This window comes from Aquarana catesbeiana, linkage group LG10 (assembly GCF_042186555.1).
Source record: "Aquarana catesbeiana isolate 2022-GZ linkage group LG10, ASM4218655v1, whole genome shotgun sequence".
Taxonomy (NCBI): domain Eukaryota; kingdom Metazoa; phylum Chordata; class Amphibia; order Anura; family Ranidae; genus Aquarana; species Aquarana catesbeiana.
In genome coordinates this window covers 141996773-142015303 of record NC_133333.1, presented here as the reverse complement: position 1 = coordinate 142015303, position 18531 = coordinate 141996773, and the positions used below count along the sequence as shown (strand labels likewise).

Here is an 18531-nt window from a genome sequence, read left to right as displayed (position 1 = left end):
TATATATAGTTTTACACCTAGCGCTACATTTATTTATTTACTATCTCCCCTGCTGTGCTCATTATAAGGGGCTCCCACCATCCCTGTGCTATGCTGACTTGCTGGTTTGGTCCCCTGCTGTGCTCATTATGAGGGGGCTCCCACCATTCCTGTGCTGTGCTGACTTCCTGAGTTTGTATCCCAGCTGTGCTCATTATGAGGGGGCTCCCACCATAACTGTGCTGTGCTGACTTCCTGGGTTTGTACCCCTGCTGTGATTATTATGAGGGGGCTCCCACCCACCCTGTGCTGTGATAACTTCCTGGGTTTGTACCCCTGGTGGGAGCCCCTCATAATGAGCACAGCCCCAGGAGGAAGTCAGCACAGCACAAGGATGGTGGGAGCCCATCATAATGAGCACAGCAGGGGTACAGCCCCAGAAGGAACTTCCTCCTGAGGCTGTACCCCTGCTGTGCTCACTATGAGGGCTTCCACCATCCCTGTGCTGTGCTGACTTCCTGGGTTTGCACCCAGCACAGCACAGGGATGGTGGGAGCCCCCTCATAATGAGCACAGCAGAGTACAAACCCAGGAAGTCAGCACGGCACAGGGATGGTGGGAGCCCCTCATATCGAGCACAGCAGGGGTACAAACCCAGGAAGTCAGCACAGCACAGGGATGGTGGGAGCCCCCTTATAATGAGCACAGCAGGGGTACAGCCCCAGGAAGTCAGCACAGTACAGGGATGGTGGGAGCCCCTCATAATGAGCACAGTAGGGGGTACAAACCCAGGAAGTCAGCACAGCACAGGGATGGTGGGAGCCCATCATAATGAGCACAGCGGGGGTACAGCCTCAGGAAGTCAGCACAGCACAGGGATGGTGGGAGCCCCTCATGATGAGCACAGCAGGGGTACAGCCCCAGGAGGAAGTTCCTCCTGGGGCTGTACCCCTGCTGTGCTCATTATGAGGGGCTCCCATCATCCCTGTGCTGTGCTGACTTCCTCCTGGGGCTGTACCCCTGCTGTGCTCATTATGAGGGGCTCCCATCATCCCTGTGCTGTGCTGACTTCCTCCTGGGGCTGTACCCCTGCTGTGCTCATTATGAGGGGCTCCCATCATCCCTGTGCTGTGCTGACTTCCTGCTGGGGCTGTACCCCTGCTGTGCTCATTATGAGGGGCTCCCACCATTCCTGTGTTGTGCTGACTTCCTGGGTTTGTACCCCTGCTGTGCTCATTATGAGGGGGCTCCCACCATCCCTGTGCTGTGCTCATTATGAGGGGCTCCCACCATCCCTGTGCTGTGCTGACTTCCTGGGTTTTTAACTTCATCATAACGAATAATTGTAATTATTATGACAATAATAAAACAATATTAACGAACATTCTTATTTTGTCCGATTCTGAATCTCCCATCGACTACCAGTACCAGTCTCCAACTCCCATATTAAAAAAGGTAATTTTCCTAACCCTTACTCAGCAGCAGAAGAAAACCTCTGATTGGTCAACAAAACACCAGTCACGTTTCCGTTGTAACGTCAACGAAATTTCGTATGCAATTCGGAAGCATAGAAATTCGAATGCTTCCGAATGAACGAATTTTCGGAAATTCATACGAAACGAACCGCACATGTCTAGTCTGAACTGGCTTCCTGTTTGCCCCCTAGTGGTGACTAAAATATATAAATAAGAGTTATAGATGGTAGCCGCCTTCATTGCACATGTTGTTTTGTGTTTGAGCAAACTTTTTTTTAAATGACATCTTTTTCACTACTGATGAAGCCTTTTTATGGGTGAAACCTTGAGTTTTGGGTTTGGGTTGCTCACTTTTTGATGTGCTTTATATTATCAGGGGATGCGGGGTAAAATTGAAAAATAGTCTGGTGTGGAAGGCACTTATTATTATGACCAGTTTTTGGACATAATTAAGGGAATATTTCTTCTCTAAGTAAATGAGGTAAAGCTTCACTTTGCAAAGAATACCCAATCGCATGCAATGAAAATTTAAAAAAACAGCCTTTTTACTTGCACATGATTGGATGATGGAATTCAGCAGAGCTTTTCCTCATTTACTAAGCTCTGGAGCAACTGCCCTCGCAGAGGGCAACTGCACTTTGCAAAGTGCACAGTCTATTTTCCTTTAGTAAATCAACCCCATAGTCTCTTCCCACTAATGAGGACTTGGAGAGGTTTACTTGTAGATTGGAGAAAGCTTTCAGACAAGATATTGAGAAGCTGAAAAGTGAGACAACGCACAATAGGACTGAAACTTTAAAGACCAAACTTAAGGAGGCAATTACCTCTATTGCTTTATTGAAAGTGAATGGCTGGCTTGAATATCTGGCCCATGACCATCAGATTGAGCCACTTCAATTTCAGCTGGACTATGGAAACTGCAGTAGGAGAGCTAATATTCATATAAGAGGCCACTTCAGGGAATTGTCAAGGAGATTTTAGCTCATGAGCCACCTGACTGCATTGAATTAAATAGAGCCCATAGAGTGCTGTGACTACTAGCCCAGGACCCCAAGAAACTACTATGGGACATTACATGCAAATTGTATAAATACATTATAAGGGAACACATAATGCAGCAAATGTGTAAAAAAATCCATTATTTTGATTTTGATGGGACCCATTTATATTTTTACCAAACTTGTCCAGGCGCATGCTTATACAATGTAGAGCCTCCTTGTGGATGTTCTCTGCCGCAGTAATGCCTTACAGATGGGGGTACCCTTTCAGTCTTTAGATGCAAAGCGATAGTACATTGGTTACACTGATACTGGCTCTTTACTGATAAAGATGACCTGCCTCACTTTCTCTCCCAACTAAATCTTTCACCAGTTGACATATAAGACTGGTGATTTTCTGCTGACATCTTGGTTCCTCAATGCCCCAACCCTTGCAGAAAGCGTACACAAGTCGTACATATAACAGCATGGGAGCTTCTAAATCTATCATGCAATTTGCCTTGACTCCAAGAGATTAATGCCTTTATCAGAATGGTGCTTCTTCTTACCTGCTCTGCAATGTTTACCTCATCACCCCATGTGCCTCTATCTTCTAGTAGCCTAGATGGGTTCACAAAAACATATTGCATAAAATTTTGTTTTTAAATCAAATACTAAGGGTGCCTATATCCTCATAGAAGCACTAATTTCGCACATCACTGTTCTACCGAAAGAAAGTAAGGATCATACCTTGCTTCAAAACTATCATCCCATATCCTTGCCTAACACCAATGAAAAAAATATTATCAAAAATTTTAGCCAACAGGATTAAATATCTCCTACCAGAAATGATACACTCTGATCAGACAGGGTTCATCATGGGCAAGGAGACGAGAGACAACTCCATCACAATGATTCAGCTTTCACCCTATCACTTGCTTTCCACTGATGCAGAAAAGACATTTGACAGGGTGGATTGAACCTTCTTGCTGTTGAGTAAATGGGGTCTAGGACCCCATATACTCAGATAAAATACAGCTCTATATGAAATTCCTGAGGCTCAAATTAGGGTAAACAGTATACTCTCCTTATAATTTCTAATCAGGAATGGATTGAGAGCGTGATGCCTGCTGTCCCCTTTCTTTTCGCCTTAATCTTGTAGGCCCTACTATCAAATCCTAATATTCACGTGATTTTTATTGGCACGATAGAACATAAACTCTTGGCTTATGTGGACAGAATCTTGTTTAACGTTGAAGACCCACAGATTTTGCTGACTAATATATTAGCAGAATTGGGAGAATTTGGACAAATTTTAGGAAAAAATATACAAAGTCACAAATTCTGCCTATTACTGTGCATCAAACCAATGTCACCAACATAAAATGAGACTTCTCCTTTTCATGGAGCAGCAGATCACTGAAATATTTAGGTATACAACTCACTGACCACTTTGGTCATTTATATTTCCAGAACTATGACCCACTGTTCTGGACCATATGCAGGGATCTTAATGCCTGGCACAAGGATGGGTCGCACCAATATCCTGAAAATCACATATTGTCTACAGTCTTGTTCTATTTACAATTGATAGTAGCACTACCTATGTCCTTTTTTTCACAAATCAAAAGTGTTTTTTTACAGATTGCATGAAGTAACAAATGACCATGAGTAGCTTTATTTATCCTGAAAAAGCCAAAGGGGTCTGGAGGTCTGGGTCTGCCAGATGTGCAAAAGTCATTGCCCTCCAGAGAGTTCTTAATTGGCATTTCCATATACCAACTAAGCTTTGGGTTCTCAAGGAAAAATGTATGGCTGGAAGGAACTTTTCACATGCCCCTGCATTCTACACACACTCTACGGCTTAACTGTTGATGCCTCACCCCTTGTCACCAGTTGGAGGCTTCATGTGGTTTTAACCTAGTGAACATCCTTCATTCTAGACAATAAACTACTGCCATTAGAGGATGTGAGAGAAATGTATGGTCGATTTCCTATGGACGCACAACGTTCACTCATTATCTGCGCTGACTCTACAGTATATATATGGGAATGAGAGAGAGACAGGCAATGTGAATTCTCTGAATCGCAATTACCAATTGACACACTTGAGCTCTGTTGAATACAAAATGCAAAAGAGTAACTTAACTACAAACTACTTACCCAGTGGTATCATGTACCTTCTAAGCTAGCCATTATCTACTTATCAGTTCCCAATTTTTGTTGGAGAGAATGTGGCACTTTCCTTAACATTTGGTGGGAGTGCTCCGAAATCCTCACCTTTTGGACGGGTTTAGCGTCAGCGGACTACAATTACCAATTATGCAGACTTACTCCCGTCACTCTCCATCTATTCCATAGTCCCTCTAGTGCTGAGCTCCAGTAACTGTCATCATATCTGTGAGCCAACCAAGGAGGATTGTGGGACTAGTAGTCTTTGGATGAGCCATTCGGATGTTGTGACATTATCACCGGACCACACATCCCAGATACCTCTGGGCAAAATGAGACCTCTGGGAGGAATTATAAAAGGGTCAGAAGATCCGCCCTGCGCTCTCTTCTTCCTGGACCTCAATGAGTGCACACCTCTCTGCTGTTCAGAGAGAGGGCTTCGCCCTACCATGCAGTGATTGAGTAACTCCTACCTACCTGGCCCCGTTGGGCCCATTTCTGTTTGTGGTTCGTCAGATATCCACACAGACCCAACAATCGCCTGTATGTTGCAGCTGGTGGGTCATCATTGTTCATCTTTCCGAAGGACATCCCATCCAGGGTCGCTGTTCCAGAGGGTTATATCCATTCCTATCTTTGGTTGCAATCCTTATCTGGTTATCTTGCTTGAACACTGTGTACAGACACCTTGCACATGGAAACACTTTACTGCATTACATAAGATACTGTACATAGACATCCTTACCCTAAGCTACTTCAAGGAATATCACTAGCCTGTTTGAGCAGTCCTGCTTGTCATCAAATCACTGTGCCATATTTGGATAAAATTTAATGAGCTTCAACTGTCGGTGAAAACCATTGCAGGCCTGCATCCTGGACATTGCTGTTGTTATTGGTTAGATGGCCCCATGTCCTGCTCCTATTCTATCTGGTCTCTCATTAGGATATAAAGGTTTAATAGGCCGGCCTGGGATTCCCCTTTAGCGTGGTAACATATTACAATAAATAATGTATTCTGTACAATCATTCCAGTTTACTCTCTAGCTGGTATTCCTCTGTACATATATGTATATTGTGTTTTGTACTGTTGAATCGTAATTAAGCAGTTTCCTGTCAGGGGATTCCTCTACTGAGTTTGGCTGTTATTTTATAGAGTGCCAGGTGAGTTGGAGTGTTCAAAGAGTCAGGGCGATGTAGCCCTCAAGGGGGCCATGCTACACGGGTATTAGGTCTGAAATTACACAAATACTAGATATAGTATATTCTCTACCACACGTCTTACTCCATGTTCCCACTATCCTAGTTAACCACTATATGAAGTGTGTCTTACTACCACACCTCCTCAATGCTGCCAAGTACCAATTTGCTGGAAAAAGGCCTGTGTCCCTAATAGAGTGGACTGGAGTAGGATGGTAATGGATATAATGTATTCAAAACAATGGCTGTCTACTTGTAAGGGAAAATGTGAAAGTTTATTATTGGTTGAGTCACTTTTGATTCACTCTAGCTCCTCAGCTGAGGCTCCACAAAACCCTTCTCCCACTGAGACCCTTTAAAAGATGATCCTTCAACCTCCATGTAGAGGTAAAGCCTTTTACATGTAGGTAAAGCCTTTTACATGCATAGCTTAGATGTTACAAACTGTTGGGAACTGTAATGTTTGGCAGTATATCACCTGGGTCTGCATCCTAGTTATTTGGTTAATTGTTTTTGTCTCCCTATGTTACCTCTACTGATAGAATGGACACTTCTACAAACATTATTGTACTTTGGAATGTCTTTGTTTAGTTCCCCTTTTTCACCCCCCCCCCCCCCCCGCCCCCCCTTCTCTTTTCCATAACCCTGCTTCTTCCTATAAACTCATCTTACTAAATATTTCCTTGTTTCCTTTGAGTATAAATATTAGTAATAGTAAAAGTAATAGAGCAAAATACAGGCTTTTTGCTCATTATCAAACTTTTTATGCATATTTTACTGTTGAATGTGAATGATCACATGTCTGCTTGCATTTCAAAACCAGAGTTTTCAATTTTGCTGCATAGGTGTACTCTGTTTGCTTAAGATGTAAGACCTGGATCAGTCTTGCATATAACGTGACTGTGTTATATTGTAAATATCTTAAAGCTGAACTCCGGGCAAATGTTATTTCCCATGCGGTGGGGCTATGCCTGCATTTCATAAGTTAACTGCTCTTTTTGTAAAGGGGTGAGCAGAAAGCTGTATACTCACCCAATCTTCCGATCCAGCAGCAAACGACACGCCACCACAATCCAGCAGTGGACTGTTCCTGATGTATGCAAGTCCAGAGAAGTTCTGTGGGCGTGATGATGTCAGGAACAGTCCACTACACAAGACTGCTAGACTGCAGGGGGATTGAGGAGCTGCAGAGGACTGGTCTTGTGCTGGGATTAGGTAAGCATATCTCCACTCTCCAATCCCCTAGACAAAAACAAGCAGGCACAGCCTCACTACATTGGAAAAAAAAATCCTGGAGTTTAGCTTTAAATAAAGATTATATCTAAAAAAATATATTTGTCTCTGCTCTCTTACTGCCATTTTTGCAGGACAGCCTAGTCTGCTAAAGGAAGTGGAAAAATAACAGACTAGATAACCAGCTGAAAATAAAGGAAAAGTGCCTAAAAAAATAAAACTAATATAGCCACCACATCTAAAAATGGGTACGCTGCAATATAATAGATTTTTGTTTTTGGGTTTAATTCCCCTTTTTAGGCATACATAAACAATAACATGTAATTTTTACCCTAAACACTTAAATTGGACCTGTTTCCCCACCTAAAATTCCATGGTGCATGCTGCTTTGCATGCTTACTATTATGGTCAAATTAATATTTTTTTTTACTTACATTTTGCTGTATCTTTGCTTCTGGCTATATTGAGGCACTGAGCCAGGGCTTCAAAGCTGCCCCAAGAAAGGCTACATCACCAGTGCCTTCCTGGGAAATCGTTTTCCTAATCTATGAGATCTTGCTAGGTTTTGTGAAGAAAGTAGTCTCCACAACTGATATACAGCACATGGTGGTCAGATGTGGACCAGCACAGGATATGGAAAAGAAGTCAGCCATTGATTATGTTTTGTTTTGTTTTTTTGGGTGGCACAGGTTACCGAACAGCAGGGTGCAGCCCACTCAGGGCAAAAAGTAATATTAACTTTATTGTGTTTTTTTTTATAATGATATTGTATTTATGTTTATAGAAGCTAATGGAGAAGGTTCACTTTAAACTAACATCTGATAAGGGTCCTTAACCGTACTTCAACAATCTAAAAGTTAACTTCTGAAGCTTAACTTCTAAAATAACCAATGAACTAAAATCTAACATTAAAGGAACATCTTCTGCAGTATGTTTACCTTATCCTGCTGTGAAGAATAACAACCTTTCACCCTATTACATATCTAGTAGAGGCTGGTAGAGGCTAAGCTAAGTTGAGGACTGTCCCTTACACTTCCGGTCCTGTTCTTTCCACAAGATTGGTGACAGGGTATGACAAGAGATGGAGCGGCTTTGGCCCCTGAGATAAGTCCTGGTCAGAAGGGGATCTGGATCATGCAGCAAGTTTGGAGCCATAGAAAAGGATTTGTGCTGGAGATCTGGATCATGCAGTAAGGCAGGAGTTGATAAACATGAACTTGTGCTGAAGATCTGGATCATGCTATAAGGCAGGAGTTGATAAACATGAACTGGTGGTGGAGATCTGGGTCATGCAGCAAAGCGTTCAAGTGAGCAGAACTTGGCAACACTTGGGTATCAGAGGAGCAGATTCAGAAGACAAGAACATAAATGGGAGCTAAGCCAGGGTCAGTATCACACAGGCAGAAAGCTGTACCAAAGCGCTAAGCAGGATGCGTCAAGTAACATGCAAGTCAGAGGTCCGGTAATGGAGGGATCAAGATCAAGTGAGGTCTGGAAGAAATCGGGTTAAATACAGAAGCATTCACTCAGCAAGGACCTTGAGCCTTTCAGTGCTTTATATAGGCCTCTGGGTGCCAAAGTCAATTTAAACGTGCACGCTCATGTGCACGATCACGCATGATCCCAATTCTGTGCACAGGTTTGTAGACGGTTCTGCCTGTATGTACAGTTCTTTTTGCATGGGCATGAACTCTGTTTTCCTGGCAGTCCCTGATGGAAATTAATGCCTATCTTGCAATGCTGCAAATTATTGATCTGTGGATGTGATTGGTTGCACTGGACAATACACATTACATACATTATACACAATACACTTGTGCTTCCAGATGCTCTGAGAAGTGATGCCTATTATTTGAATAGTAGAACTGTTCATATAAGGAACAGAATAATTAGACATCCAAAAAGACAGCACGAGTAGTTTTTTTTTTTTTTCTGAGGAATGTAATAAACAAGATTCACTTACTAATAAGAAGCATTTTTTTCATCCTTCAAATACATCTGCCATTGTAACCATGGTGTGTGGCCTCAACAAGAACTGGTGTTTATTTTGATTATTAATCATGTTATAGAATCAGCATAGCAATACATTTGGCTATCTATGCAAGAAGGCTATAGATAAGTCTGCAGGATTTGAAAACATCTCCAATTATTCTGCTTTGCATCTCTCTGTAAGCAGACTGGGTTGAGCTGGAGGCGGTTTTGTTTCTGACAGCGCATTACTGGGCTGCCTAGCCAGTTTGTCAGAGTACATACGCTCCTAACCACACACACTGAAAGCCATTTCTTTCTACTTGCAGGCACAGGTTTTCCCTGCAGAATTTCTTCTGCAAGAGGAAAAAAAACATACACAGTGTGTTGTTCCAGTTCTTCATAAAGCATTCTGCATGTCCTTCCTTTCAATCAATAAATAATTTGCCCAGAGACATCTTGGAAGCAATGAGCCAAGATATTGCTTGCATTTCTTTGGAAGCTGGGTGTTTTCGTACATCGCCGCTTCCTCGCTAACGCTTAGATGTTCGTGCCTAAGAATGTAGATCAATAGTCAGGCCAAAGCAGAATGGAAACGTGAACTAAATTAGGCCTGACTGAGCCCTGAAGAAGTAACAGTAAGAGTGACAGCAATGCGTAAGTGGCTCTGGGATTTGTGCTAAGTATGGGCTGTGTGGAAGGAAGCTGAAATCAAAGCATCAGAGCATAATAAAAATCCATGATAGATTGCGTGGCTTGGCATCCAAACACACAGCACGGCGACGAAGAAGATACAGCGAGAGCCAGGGCAGGTGCATATATTATTACAAACTGAACTGGGATAAGTTAACTTCATTTTGTCTTACCCTCATTCTGATCTCTGTCGCCTGTGCATAAAGCAAGTGCCTTTAAGGGAACCTTAAAATAACAGCTCTGCCTGGGAGATCTGATGAATGTAACAGGTGCAGAGATTATTTCCAGGCCATGTGTGTGCGTCTGTGTGTAACAGCAAGAGGGGGAGAGAGAAAGCAGAAAGGGGGAGAGCACACTGATGTCCCTGCTGCGTTTCTCTCTAGCCTGTGAAACTTACAGCAGATTGCCTTTCAGCAACCTAAATTCTGAAGAAAAAGACAAGGAAGATCGGAGAAGAGAAGAAGAAGAGGCTGTCAAGCAAAAGGGCTATTTAAATCAATTCTCGTAGCTGAAGGAAGAAGCCTCACTATCCATAATATGATGTGGCCTAATTTTTTCATGCAAGAGGAGGAGCAGCGCTTCTCTGGAAGAGGTAGAGGACAGCGTGGAAAAGGTTTGACTGATGCACAAGAGGGCAAAATCAAGCTGGCCTTTTTTGTGTCCCTGGTAGGGGTGACACTTTGTGTGCTAGCCGTCGGGACAGAGTTCTGGGTGGAGGTGAACACGTATAAACAGAACAACAGCATGACCTGCGAGGCAGCCCATTTCGGGCTATGGAAATTCTGCTACAAAAAACTGTGGATTGGAGATGTGGATGAATACCGAGCCACCTGTGGCCCCGCGGAGCTGCCTGGAGGTATAGTGCTTTTGTTTTATGTTGTGCTTGTAATGCTGGCACTGAACACAACTTGCTCTAGGGCATAGCAAAGTTCAGAACTGAATGCTTCATACATACAGTGCATGCATAGAGCTGCAGGGTTCATCACAAAAAGGCTTTAAGCTTCCATTTGTTCTCTAATGAAAGGTTTGCTAGTTTCTAAGTTATATTGAAAAAAAAAAAGATTTATTTCTAGCATTAGTGTCCAGCTTCACATCCAGCAGGAACATGTAACATCCTAAATGCCTGAGGCCAAAAACACAATACACATGGAAGTAACTGTGTTAAAGGTGATTGCCCATGAAATAGAATTAATTAAGCGGTAGACTTCTGTACCTTGTACCTATTGGTTGTGAAAATGCAGCTTACCTTTTTTGGTTTATTTGTCATGTATAATGTCTAATGAAGAGTTTTTATATGTTTTAAGGATGTATTTTGGATTAATTTAGAAAACCTGTAGATGTTATCAATGTAACACTTTTTTTTATTTTTTATTTTTCTTTTTTTCCCTTCAAATATTCCATTTCTGACACTATGATAGATACTAGATATAAATATAAAAATAAATATAGATATATATATAATTGCATCCAAAGCTTAATAAGGGTGTATAAATTTTATAGTGTTTGAAGGGTTAACAGTACAGTTAATTTTCAAAACTTTAGATATATGTCAGCATTATCTGTTGGTGACATTTGTATGTTGGTAAGTTGCTAACACAAATGGGCTTGTCATGTTTCAAAGTTATTTTGAACGCAATGTTAGTTTTGGAATACTTATTTTTATAGAAAATAGGGATGGCTTAGATAGTTTACCAGGATTTGAGAATTTTGTAGGCCTTTTCTACAGAATTATAGGCCAGATTAAAATGTATATTGCCAAAGCACGTTTTTACATAAGGATAAAGGATAAACATTTAAACGTTTTGTCAATTAACTTCTACGATTAGTGATGTACATGCATCCCTAGCAACTTTCAGCTTTTTTGAGTTTAAAGCAATCAGACTAATCAAAAATTATTGGTTGTGTTAGTGACTAGCTACATCTCCTTGACTTTGCTTTTTCAAAACAAAACCTGAATATGGCTGTGATCTACTTTTTTTATTTATTTTTTAAATCAGAAAAAAGTTTAACTGTGATCTACTTTATTCTGAACTCATAAATACCCTGATGAAATATCAAACAAAAAGTTTCACGCCGCTGATCTGAATAGTTTTTTTAAATGTGATTACAGTCTAATGACGCTGTTGATGTAGTAAGTATCATGGAATGTTTGTAATTAATAAGCCTTTCCTAAATAACTTTGTAGCCATATTAGCACAGTTGCAACAACACACGTAAGTACTGTCATACATGTTTTTATTTGCACTAACAGTTATTTTTTTAGGACAAGCTTCTAGGTCCAAGTGACTGAATGGACCTGAAAGAAGGGTGTAGGCTCCCGAAAACTTGTCCTCAAAAGTTAACTGTTATGCCCTGTACACACGGTCAGATTTTCCGACGGAAAATGTGTAATAGGACCTTGTTGTTGGAAATTCTGACCGTGTGTGGGCTCCATCACACATTTTCCATCGGAATTTCCTACACACAAAGTTTGAGAGCTTGCTATAAAATTTTCCGACAACAAAATCCATTGTCGGAAATTCCGATCGTGTATACACAAATCCGACGCACAAAGTGTCACGCATGCTCAGAATAAATTAAGAGACGAAAGCTATTGGCTACTGTCCCGTTTATAGTCCCGACGTACGTGTTTTACGTCACTGCGTTTAGCACGATCGGATTTTCCGTCAACTTTGTGTGACCGTGTGTATGCAAGACAAGTTTGAGCCAACATCCGTCAGAAAAAATCCATGGATTTTGTTGTCGGAATGTCCAATCAATGTCCGACCGTGTGTACAGGGCATTAGTGTATATTAAAAACGTATCAGGGACATTACACAATTGTGTACCTAAATAACTTAAAATAAATACAACATCAGCCTTGTCTTGTGTTGCACCAGTCAAAAATCATGTGACCTTAGAGATATTACTAGCCACATGATTTATCAAAACTGTGCAACTTTATTTCACAACTATAAGAAATTGCAAATGCATTTAAATGTTTATATTTAAGGGTAGGGTGGAGCCCAAATATCACTCTGTGTCTCTATATCACGCTGTAAATAAGTACAATTTATGTTATTGTTTACATCGTTAATTTGTGGATAAGTTAATAGAGTTAAGTGCGGAAAACACAATATCTGTGTAACATGGAATCATATAAGAATAGTATTATGGCCTACTTTATGTGCACATTGATTTAACGACTAGACGCTACCAATTCCAAATGAAATACAGTAAAAATGCTCAAGTTTTAACTTTAATTAAAGTATCAAGATCTACAAATTATTTTTAACTACATGGCAATCATTTAGGTCACTAATGATCAAAAGCACTTCCTGCAGAAACTTACTGTAATGTGTTGCTCATTGACTGCCGTGGGCTACCACTTTGAAGTATATCATTAATTGGGTCAGTAAGCTTTTTTTTTTTTTTTTTTAAGATGAATTATAGTTTATTTAGTTGTTAGCGACTGCTGCCGAGAAATACACATGTAGCCTAGGTTCAGCTGAACTCACACAATTTCGTACCTGCATGTCAGTCCGACTTCGAGGGGCGATTTCAGGAACATCTGTGCGGATTGATGCACAGATGTCTATACAAATCGCACCCCGAAGTTGCCAAACGTAGTACAGGAACTACTTTTGGGAATTGGTGAGGCGCCGCATTGTCGGCGTCGCACTGATTAGGACGGTGCCATTGCCGGTGTTCTATTGAGAAATGTCCTCCATCTAAAAATGCCTCCGATGGGTCTGCACATGCGCAGTATGCATCGTCACTCCAGCTGATATGTTGATCAGTTGGCATGACGTCAACATGGCGCATGCGCAGCTCATCGGAGGCAGTATCCAACGATCTGCTGAGCTCTGAGAGAGAATGTAATTGTCAGATTCTGCCTCGCTATTGAGGCCAGGTTGTGGGTGTGTTGAAGAGCGGGTTTTGTGTCTGTTTTAACCCGCCCTTAGACAGAGCCAAAACCCGCCGTTTAACACACTCAAGCCGCTGCGCATCAGACAGAAAACATGGGATTCCATACAGCCAAAACCCGCCCCGCAACAGTGAGGCAGAATCTGACAATTTCATTCTCTCTCAGTGCCTAGCAGAACATTAGGTACTGCCTCCGATGATCTGCACATGCACAGTGTTGACGTCATGCCAGCTGTTCAACATATCAGCTGGAGTGACATTGTGCACTGCACATGGGCAGACCAACCAGAGGCATTTTTCGACGGATGGCATTTCTCAATAGAACATCCGGCGATATTGCATGCCAAATCACATCAAAGTGAACCTAGGCTAAAGTCATGATTTGTTGACGAAAGCCGAATAAATTATAGCTTAGTCTATAGATTAAAAATACATTTTTTGTTGATATCTGTTTAATTTTTTCCCTCTCATATATGTTGCGTGGGACAGGTTACTGCAGTAACTTTATGGTGGAAAGAAGGCATGGTTGTGACTTAAGGTACAAGGGTTAACAGTGAAGCAAGCTTGGCATGTTTCAAATGTCACCCAAAATTTCAAATGTGCTCAGTAGAGTACCTCTACAATGGTGGCTCTGGCAGCCAAAGAGGCAATCAGACATGTATGAAGTTGTATAATGTGTATATGGTTAGATATGTCCTCAGCTATGAAGGCCCAATTCACAAGATGCAACACTTTTATACCATATATCTCAAAGAATTGCTTCTTTTATCAAAATATTTGAAGTGACAACTGTTTGCCCCAATAATGACCATAATCATTCCCTAGAAATTGACGGTTGTAAAATTAAAGTTTGAATCATAATGATTGAACAAACAATTATTTTTCAAACATCTGGATAAAGTTCTTTGTAGCTCATCAACAAAACATTTGTAAAGTCCTCCATATGTACATTGATGCTAATGTAAGATAATCTTTCCATTTACAGTGCCTTGAAAAAGTATGCACACCCCTTGAAATTTTCCACATTTTGTCATGTTACAACCAATAATACGTAAAATGTATTCAGAACGAGGCTTGGACAGCAAACAGCGAGGCAGTCCAAGCCTCGTTCTGGATCTTCACCGCACAGCCGTTTTCCATCATTGCGGTCACCGGACAGGAACTGTGAAGCTGCAGCGCTGCCTCTCACAGGCTCTGGCAATTCACTGCCCTTACCTTCCATGGGATCTACACCTTGCCAAGCGGACTTTTTGTGACCCCATCTTATCCTCCTTGGGCTCCGATGTACTGCACCTTGCCAGCCAGAAGAGGACTCGCTGTGACCTGTAGTTCCACTTTATCCTCCCTGGGATCTGATGTGCTGCACTTTACCAGCTAAAAGCAGACTCTCTGTGACCTGCAGTCCCACCTCTCAAGCCCAGAGATGCACCCAAACTCAACTTTACCTTCTTCCATGTGAGTGGATATTGTTTTTATAATAAATTGTTTATGATATATACTCAGAGGTGCCCCTCTCCTTGTTTTTCTCCTAGCTTCACTGGAACTTGCTTCTGGTCTCCTTGGTGGTAGCCCTGACAGACTCACCTATTTCTCCCCTGAGACCTGCCTCTGGACTATTATGGACCATACATAGTCATATTGAGGTACCGGAGCATTGCACCTTTTACTTGTTAATGTGTGTAATTTAATCTCAGTATAAATTCAGCTGTTCTGTGAAGCCCTGAGAACCTTAGTGAACAAACAGCATCAGGAAGGCCAAGGAACATACCAGAGGGGTCAGGGATAATTTTGTGGGTTAGGTTTTAAAAAATATCCCAAGATTTTAACATCTTACGGAGCACTGTTCAGTCCATCATCCGAAAATGAAAAGAGTATGGCACAACTGCAAACTTGCAAAGACATGGCCGTCCACCTAAACTGACAGGCCAGCAGAGAGAGCATTAATCAGTGAAGCAGCCAAGAGGCCCATGGTAACTCTGGAAGAGCTGCAGAGATCCACAGCTCATGTGGGAGAATCTGTCCACAGGATAACTATTAGTCATTCCCTACACAAATCTCGCCTTTATGGAAATGAGTGGCAAGAAGAAAGCCATAGTTGAAAGAAAGCCATAAGAAAGGCAGTTTGCAGTTTGCGAGAAGCCATGTGGGGGATACAGCAAACATGAGGAAGAAGGTGCGCTGGTCGGATGAGACCAAAATTACACTTGTTGGCCTAAAAGCAAAATGGTATGCGTGGAGGAAAACTTACATTGCACATCCCCCTAAGCACACCATGCCCACCATGAAACATGGTGGTAGCAGCATCATGTTGTAGGGATGCTTGCTGGTCAGAGTTGAAGGAAAGACGGATGGAGCCAAATACAGTGCAATCTTAATAGTCTTAGAGTCTGCAAAAGACTTGAGACTGGGGCAGTGGTTCCCTTTCCAGCAGGACAAGGACCCTAAACATACAGCCAGATCTACAATTAAATGATTTAGATCAAAGCATATTCATGTGTTAGAATGCCCAGTCAAAGTCCAGACCTAAATTGAGAATTTGTGGCAACACTTCAAAATTGCTGTTCACAGATGCTCTCCATCCAGTCTGACAGAGCTTGAGCTATTTTACAAAGAAGAATGGGCAAAAATGTCACTCTCTAGATGTGCAAAGCTGGCAGAGACATCCCCAAAAAGACTTGCAGCTGTAATTGCAGTGAAAGGCGGTTCTACAAAGTATTGACTCGGGGGGACTGAATACAAATGCACGCAACACTTTTCACATATTTAGTTGTAAAAAATTTGGAAAACCATTTGTCATTTTCCTTCCACTTCACAATTATGTGCCACTTTGTGTTGGTCTATCACATAAAATCCAAATAAAATACATTTACGTTTTTTGGTTGTAACATGACAAAATGTGGAAAATTTCAAGGGGTATGAATATTTTTTCAAGGCACTGTAAAATGCATCAGTAAAGAAAATGAATCTCTCTCATTTGCCCACATGTGCCTGTCTTAGTATCTTGCAGCCACTAAATCCAGGATATTTTGATATGAAAATGTACACTTTTTCTCAATAAAGACAATGACTGGCCCATTCCTCTTGCACTTAACAACTTTTGGGAGGGTGCAGCATGGTGTGGTGGTTAGGGATGAGCTGAACACCCTCCCCCGGTTCGGTTCGCACCAGAACCTGCGAACGGACCGAAAATTTGCACGAACGTTAGAACCCCATTGACGTCTATGGGACTCGAACGTTCAAAATCAAAAGTGCTCATTTTAAAGGCTAATTTTCATGGTATTGTCCTAAAAAGGGTTTGGGGACACGGGTCCTGCCCCAGGGGACATGTATCAATGCAAAAAAAAGTTGTAAAAATGGACGTTTTTTCGGGAGCAGTGATTTTAATGATGCTTAAAGTAAAAAAAAAAAAAAAAAAAAAAAAAAAAAAAAAAAGGTGAAATAGTCCTTTAAATATCGTACCTGGGGGGTGTCTATAGTATGCCTGTAAAGTGGTGCGTGTTTCCCGTGCTTAGAACAGTCCCTGCACAAAATGTCTTTTTTAAAGGAAAAAAAGTCATTTAAAACTGCTTGCGGCTTTAATGTAATGTCAGGTCCTGGCAATATGGATGAAAATCAATGAGACAAACGGCATGGGTACCCCCCAGTCCATTACCAGGCCCTTTGGGTCTTGTATGGATATTAAGGGGAACCCCGCACCCAAATTAAACAAAGGAAAGGTGTGGGGCCACCAGGCCCTATATATTCTGAACAGCAGTATACAGGCGGTGCAAACAAGACAGGGACTGTAGGTTTGTTGTTAACGTGTTTGGCTCCAGCCAAAAAATCTTTTTTAAGCTTTTTGGAAAACATCACCCCTGTGACATTTGTTTTGCTGTCTGTGCTCCTCTTCAGAAGATTGAACCTCACTTTTTGTCCCAATGACAAATGTTTTTTGAAAATTTGTTTTTTTTTGTGAAACAAGGTTTGGTGATAAAGCATCAGTGGAAAGGAGAAATTTTTTTCCCATATTAACTCTTACAGGAGAGAATTTCCCTTCCTAGGGGTAGATTTCATCTCACTTCCTGTTGTCTCCTTCCGTTTGCAAGTAGGAGTCGTTTGTAAGTTGGATGTTTGAAAGTAGAGGCCTGCCCTATATACTCAGCAGAAATTTGGGCCTTAGGTGTTGTTGTGGCCACAACACTGTAAACCCTCACAGGGCCCTGCTGTGAAATATTAGATCAAGAATTGTAATTACATGCCCCTGTTGAACAGGGGCAGAAAAATTGGGCCTTTGGTGGTGGTGCTGGTGCCACAACACTGTAAGTCCTCACTCGCTCTTGGTGGGTGCAGAAACTGACCCTGCTGTGAAATATTAGATCAAGAATTGTAATTACATGCCCCTGTTGAACAGCGGCAGAAAAATTGGGCCTTTGGTGGTGGTGCTGGTGCCACAATACTGTAAGTCCTCACTCGCTCTTGGTGGAGCAGAAACTGTAAGTCCTCACTCGCTCTTGGTGGAGCAGAAACGGGCCCTGCTGTGAAATATTAGATCAAGAATTGTAATTACATGCCCTTGTTGAACAGGGGCTGAAAAATTGGGCCTTAGGCACTGGTGCCACAACACTGCAACCCCTCACAGATACTCTAGTTGGAACGCAGGAACGAGCCCTGCTGCAAAAGTATTGCATCAAAAATTGTAATTACATGCCCCTGAAAAATTGGGCCTTAGGCACTGGTGCTGGTGCCACAACACTGCAACCCCTCACAGAAACTCTAGCTGGAACGCAGGTACGAGCCCTGCTGCAAAGTATTGCATCAAAAATTGTAATTACACACCCCTGTTAAACAGGGGCTGAAAAATTAGGCCTTAGGCACTAGTGCTGGTGCCACAACACTGCAACCCCTCACAGATACTCTAGTTGGAACGCAGGAACGAGCCCTGCTGCAAAGTA

The 18531-nt window shown here is 41.9% G+C and overlaps 1 protein-coding gene across 1 annotated transcript in view; it reads left to right on the top strand.

Moving 5' to 3' along the window:
* The first annotated feature begins 9283 nt into the window (after positions 1-9283).
* The window catches only part of CACNG6 (calcium voltage-gated channel auxiliary subunit gamma 6), a 202837-nt gene continuing 193589 nt past the window's right edge, over positions 9284-18531 (top strand). The window contains exon 1 of the mRNA XM_073602733.1: positions 9284-10550. Within this exon, the coding sequence (XP_073458834.1) occupies positions 10232-10550 (319 nt within the window). The 5' untranslated portion in view covers positions 9284-10231. The remainder of the gene's footprint in view (positions 10551-18531) is intronic.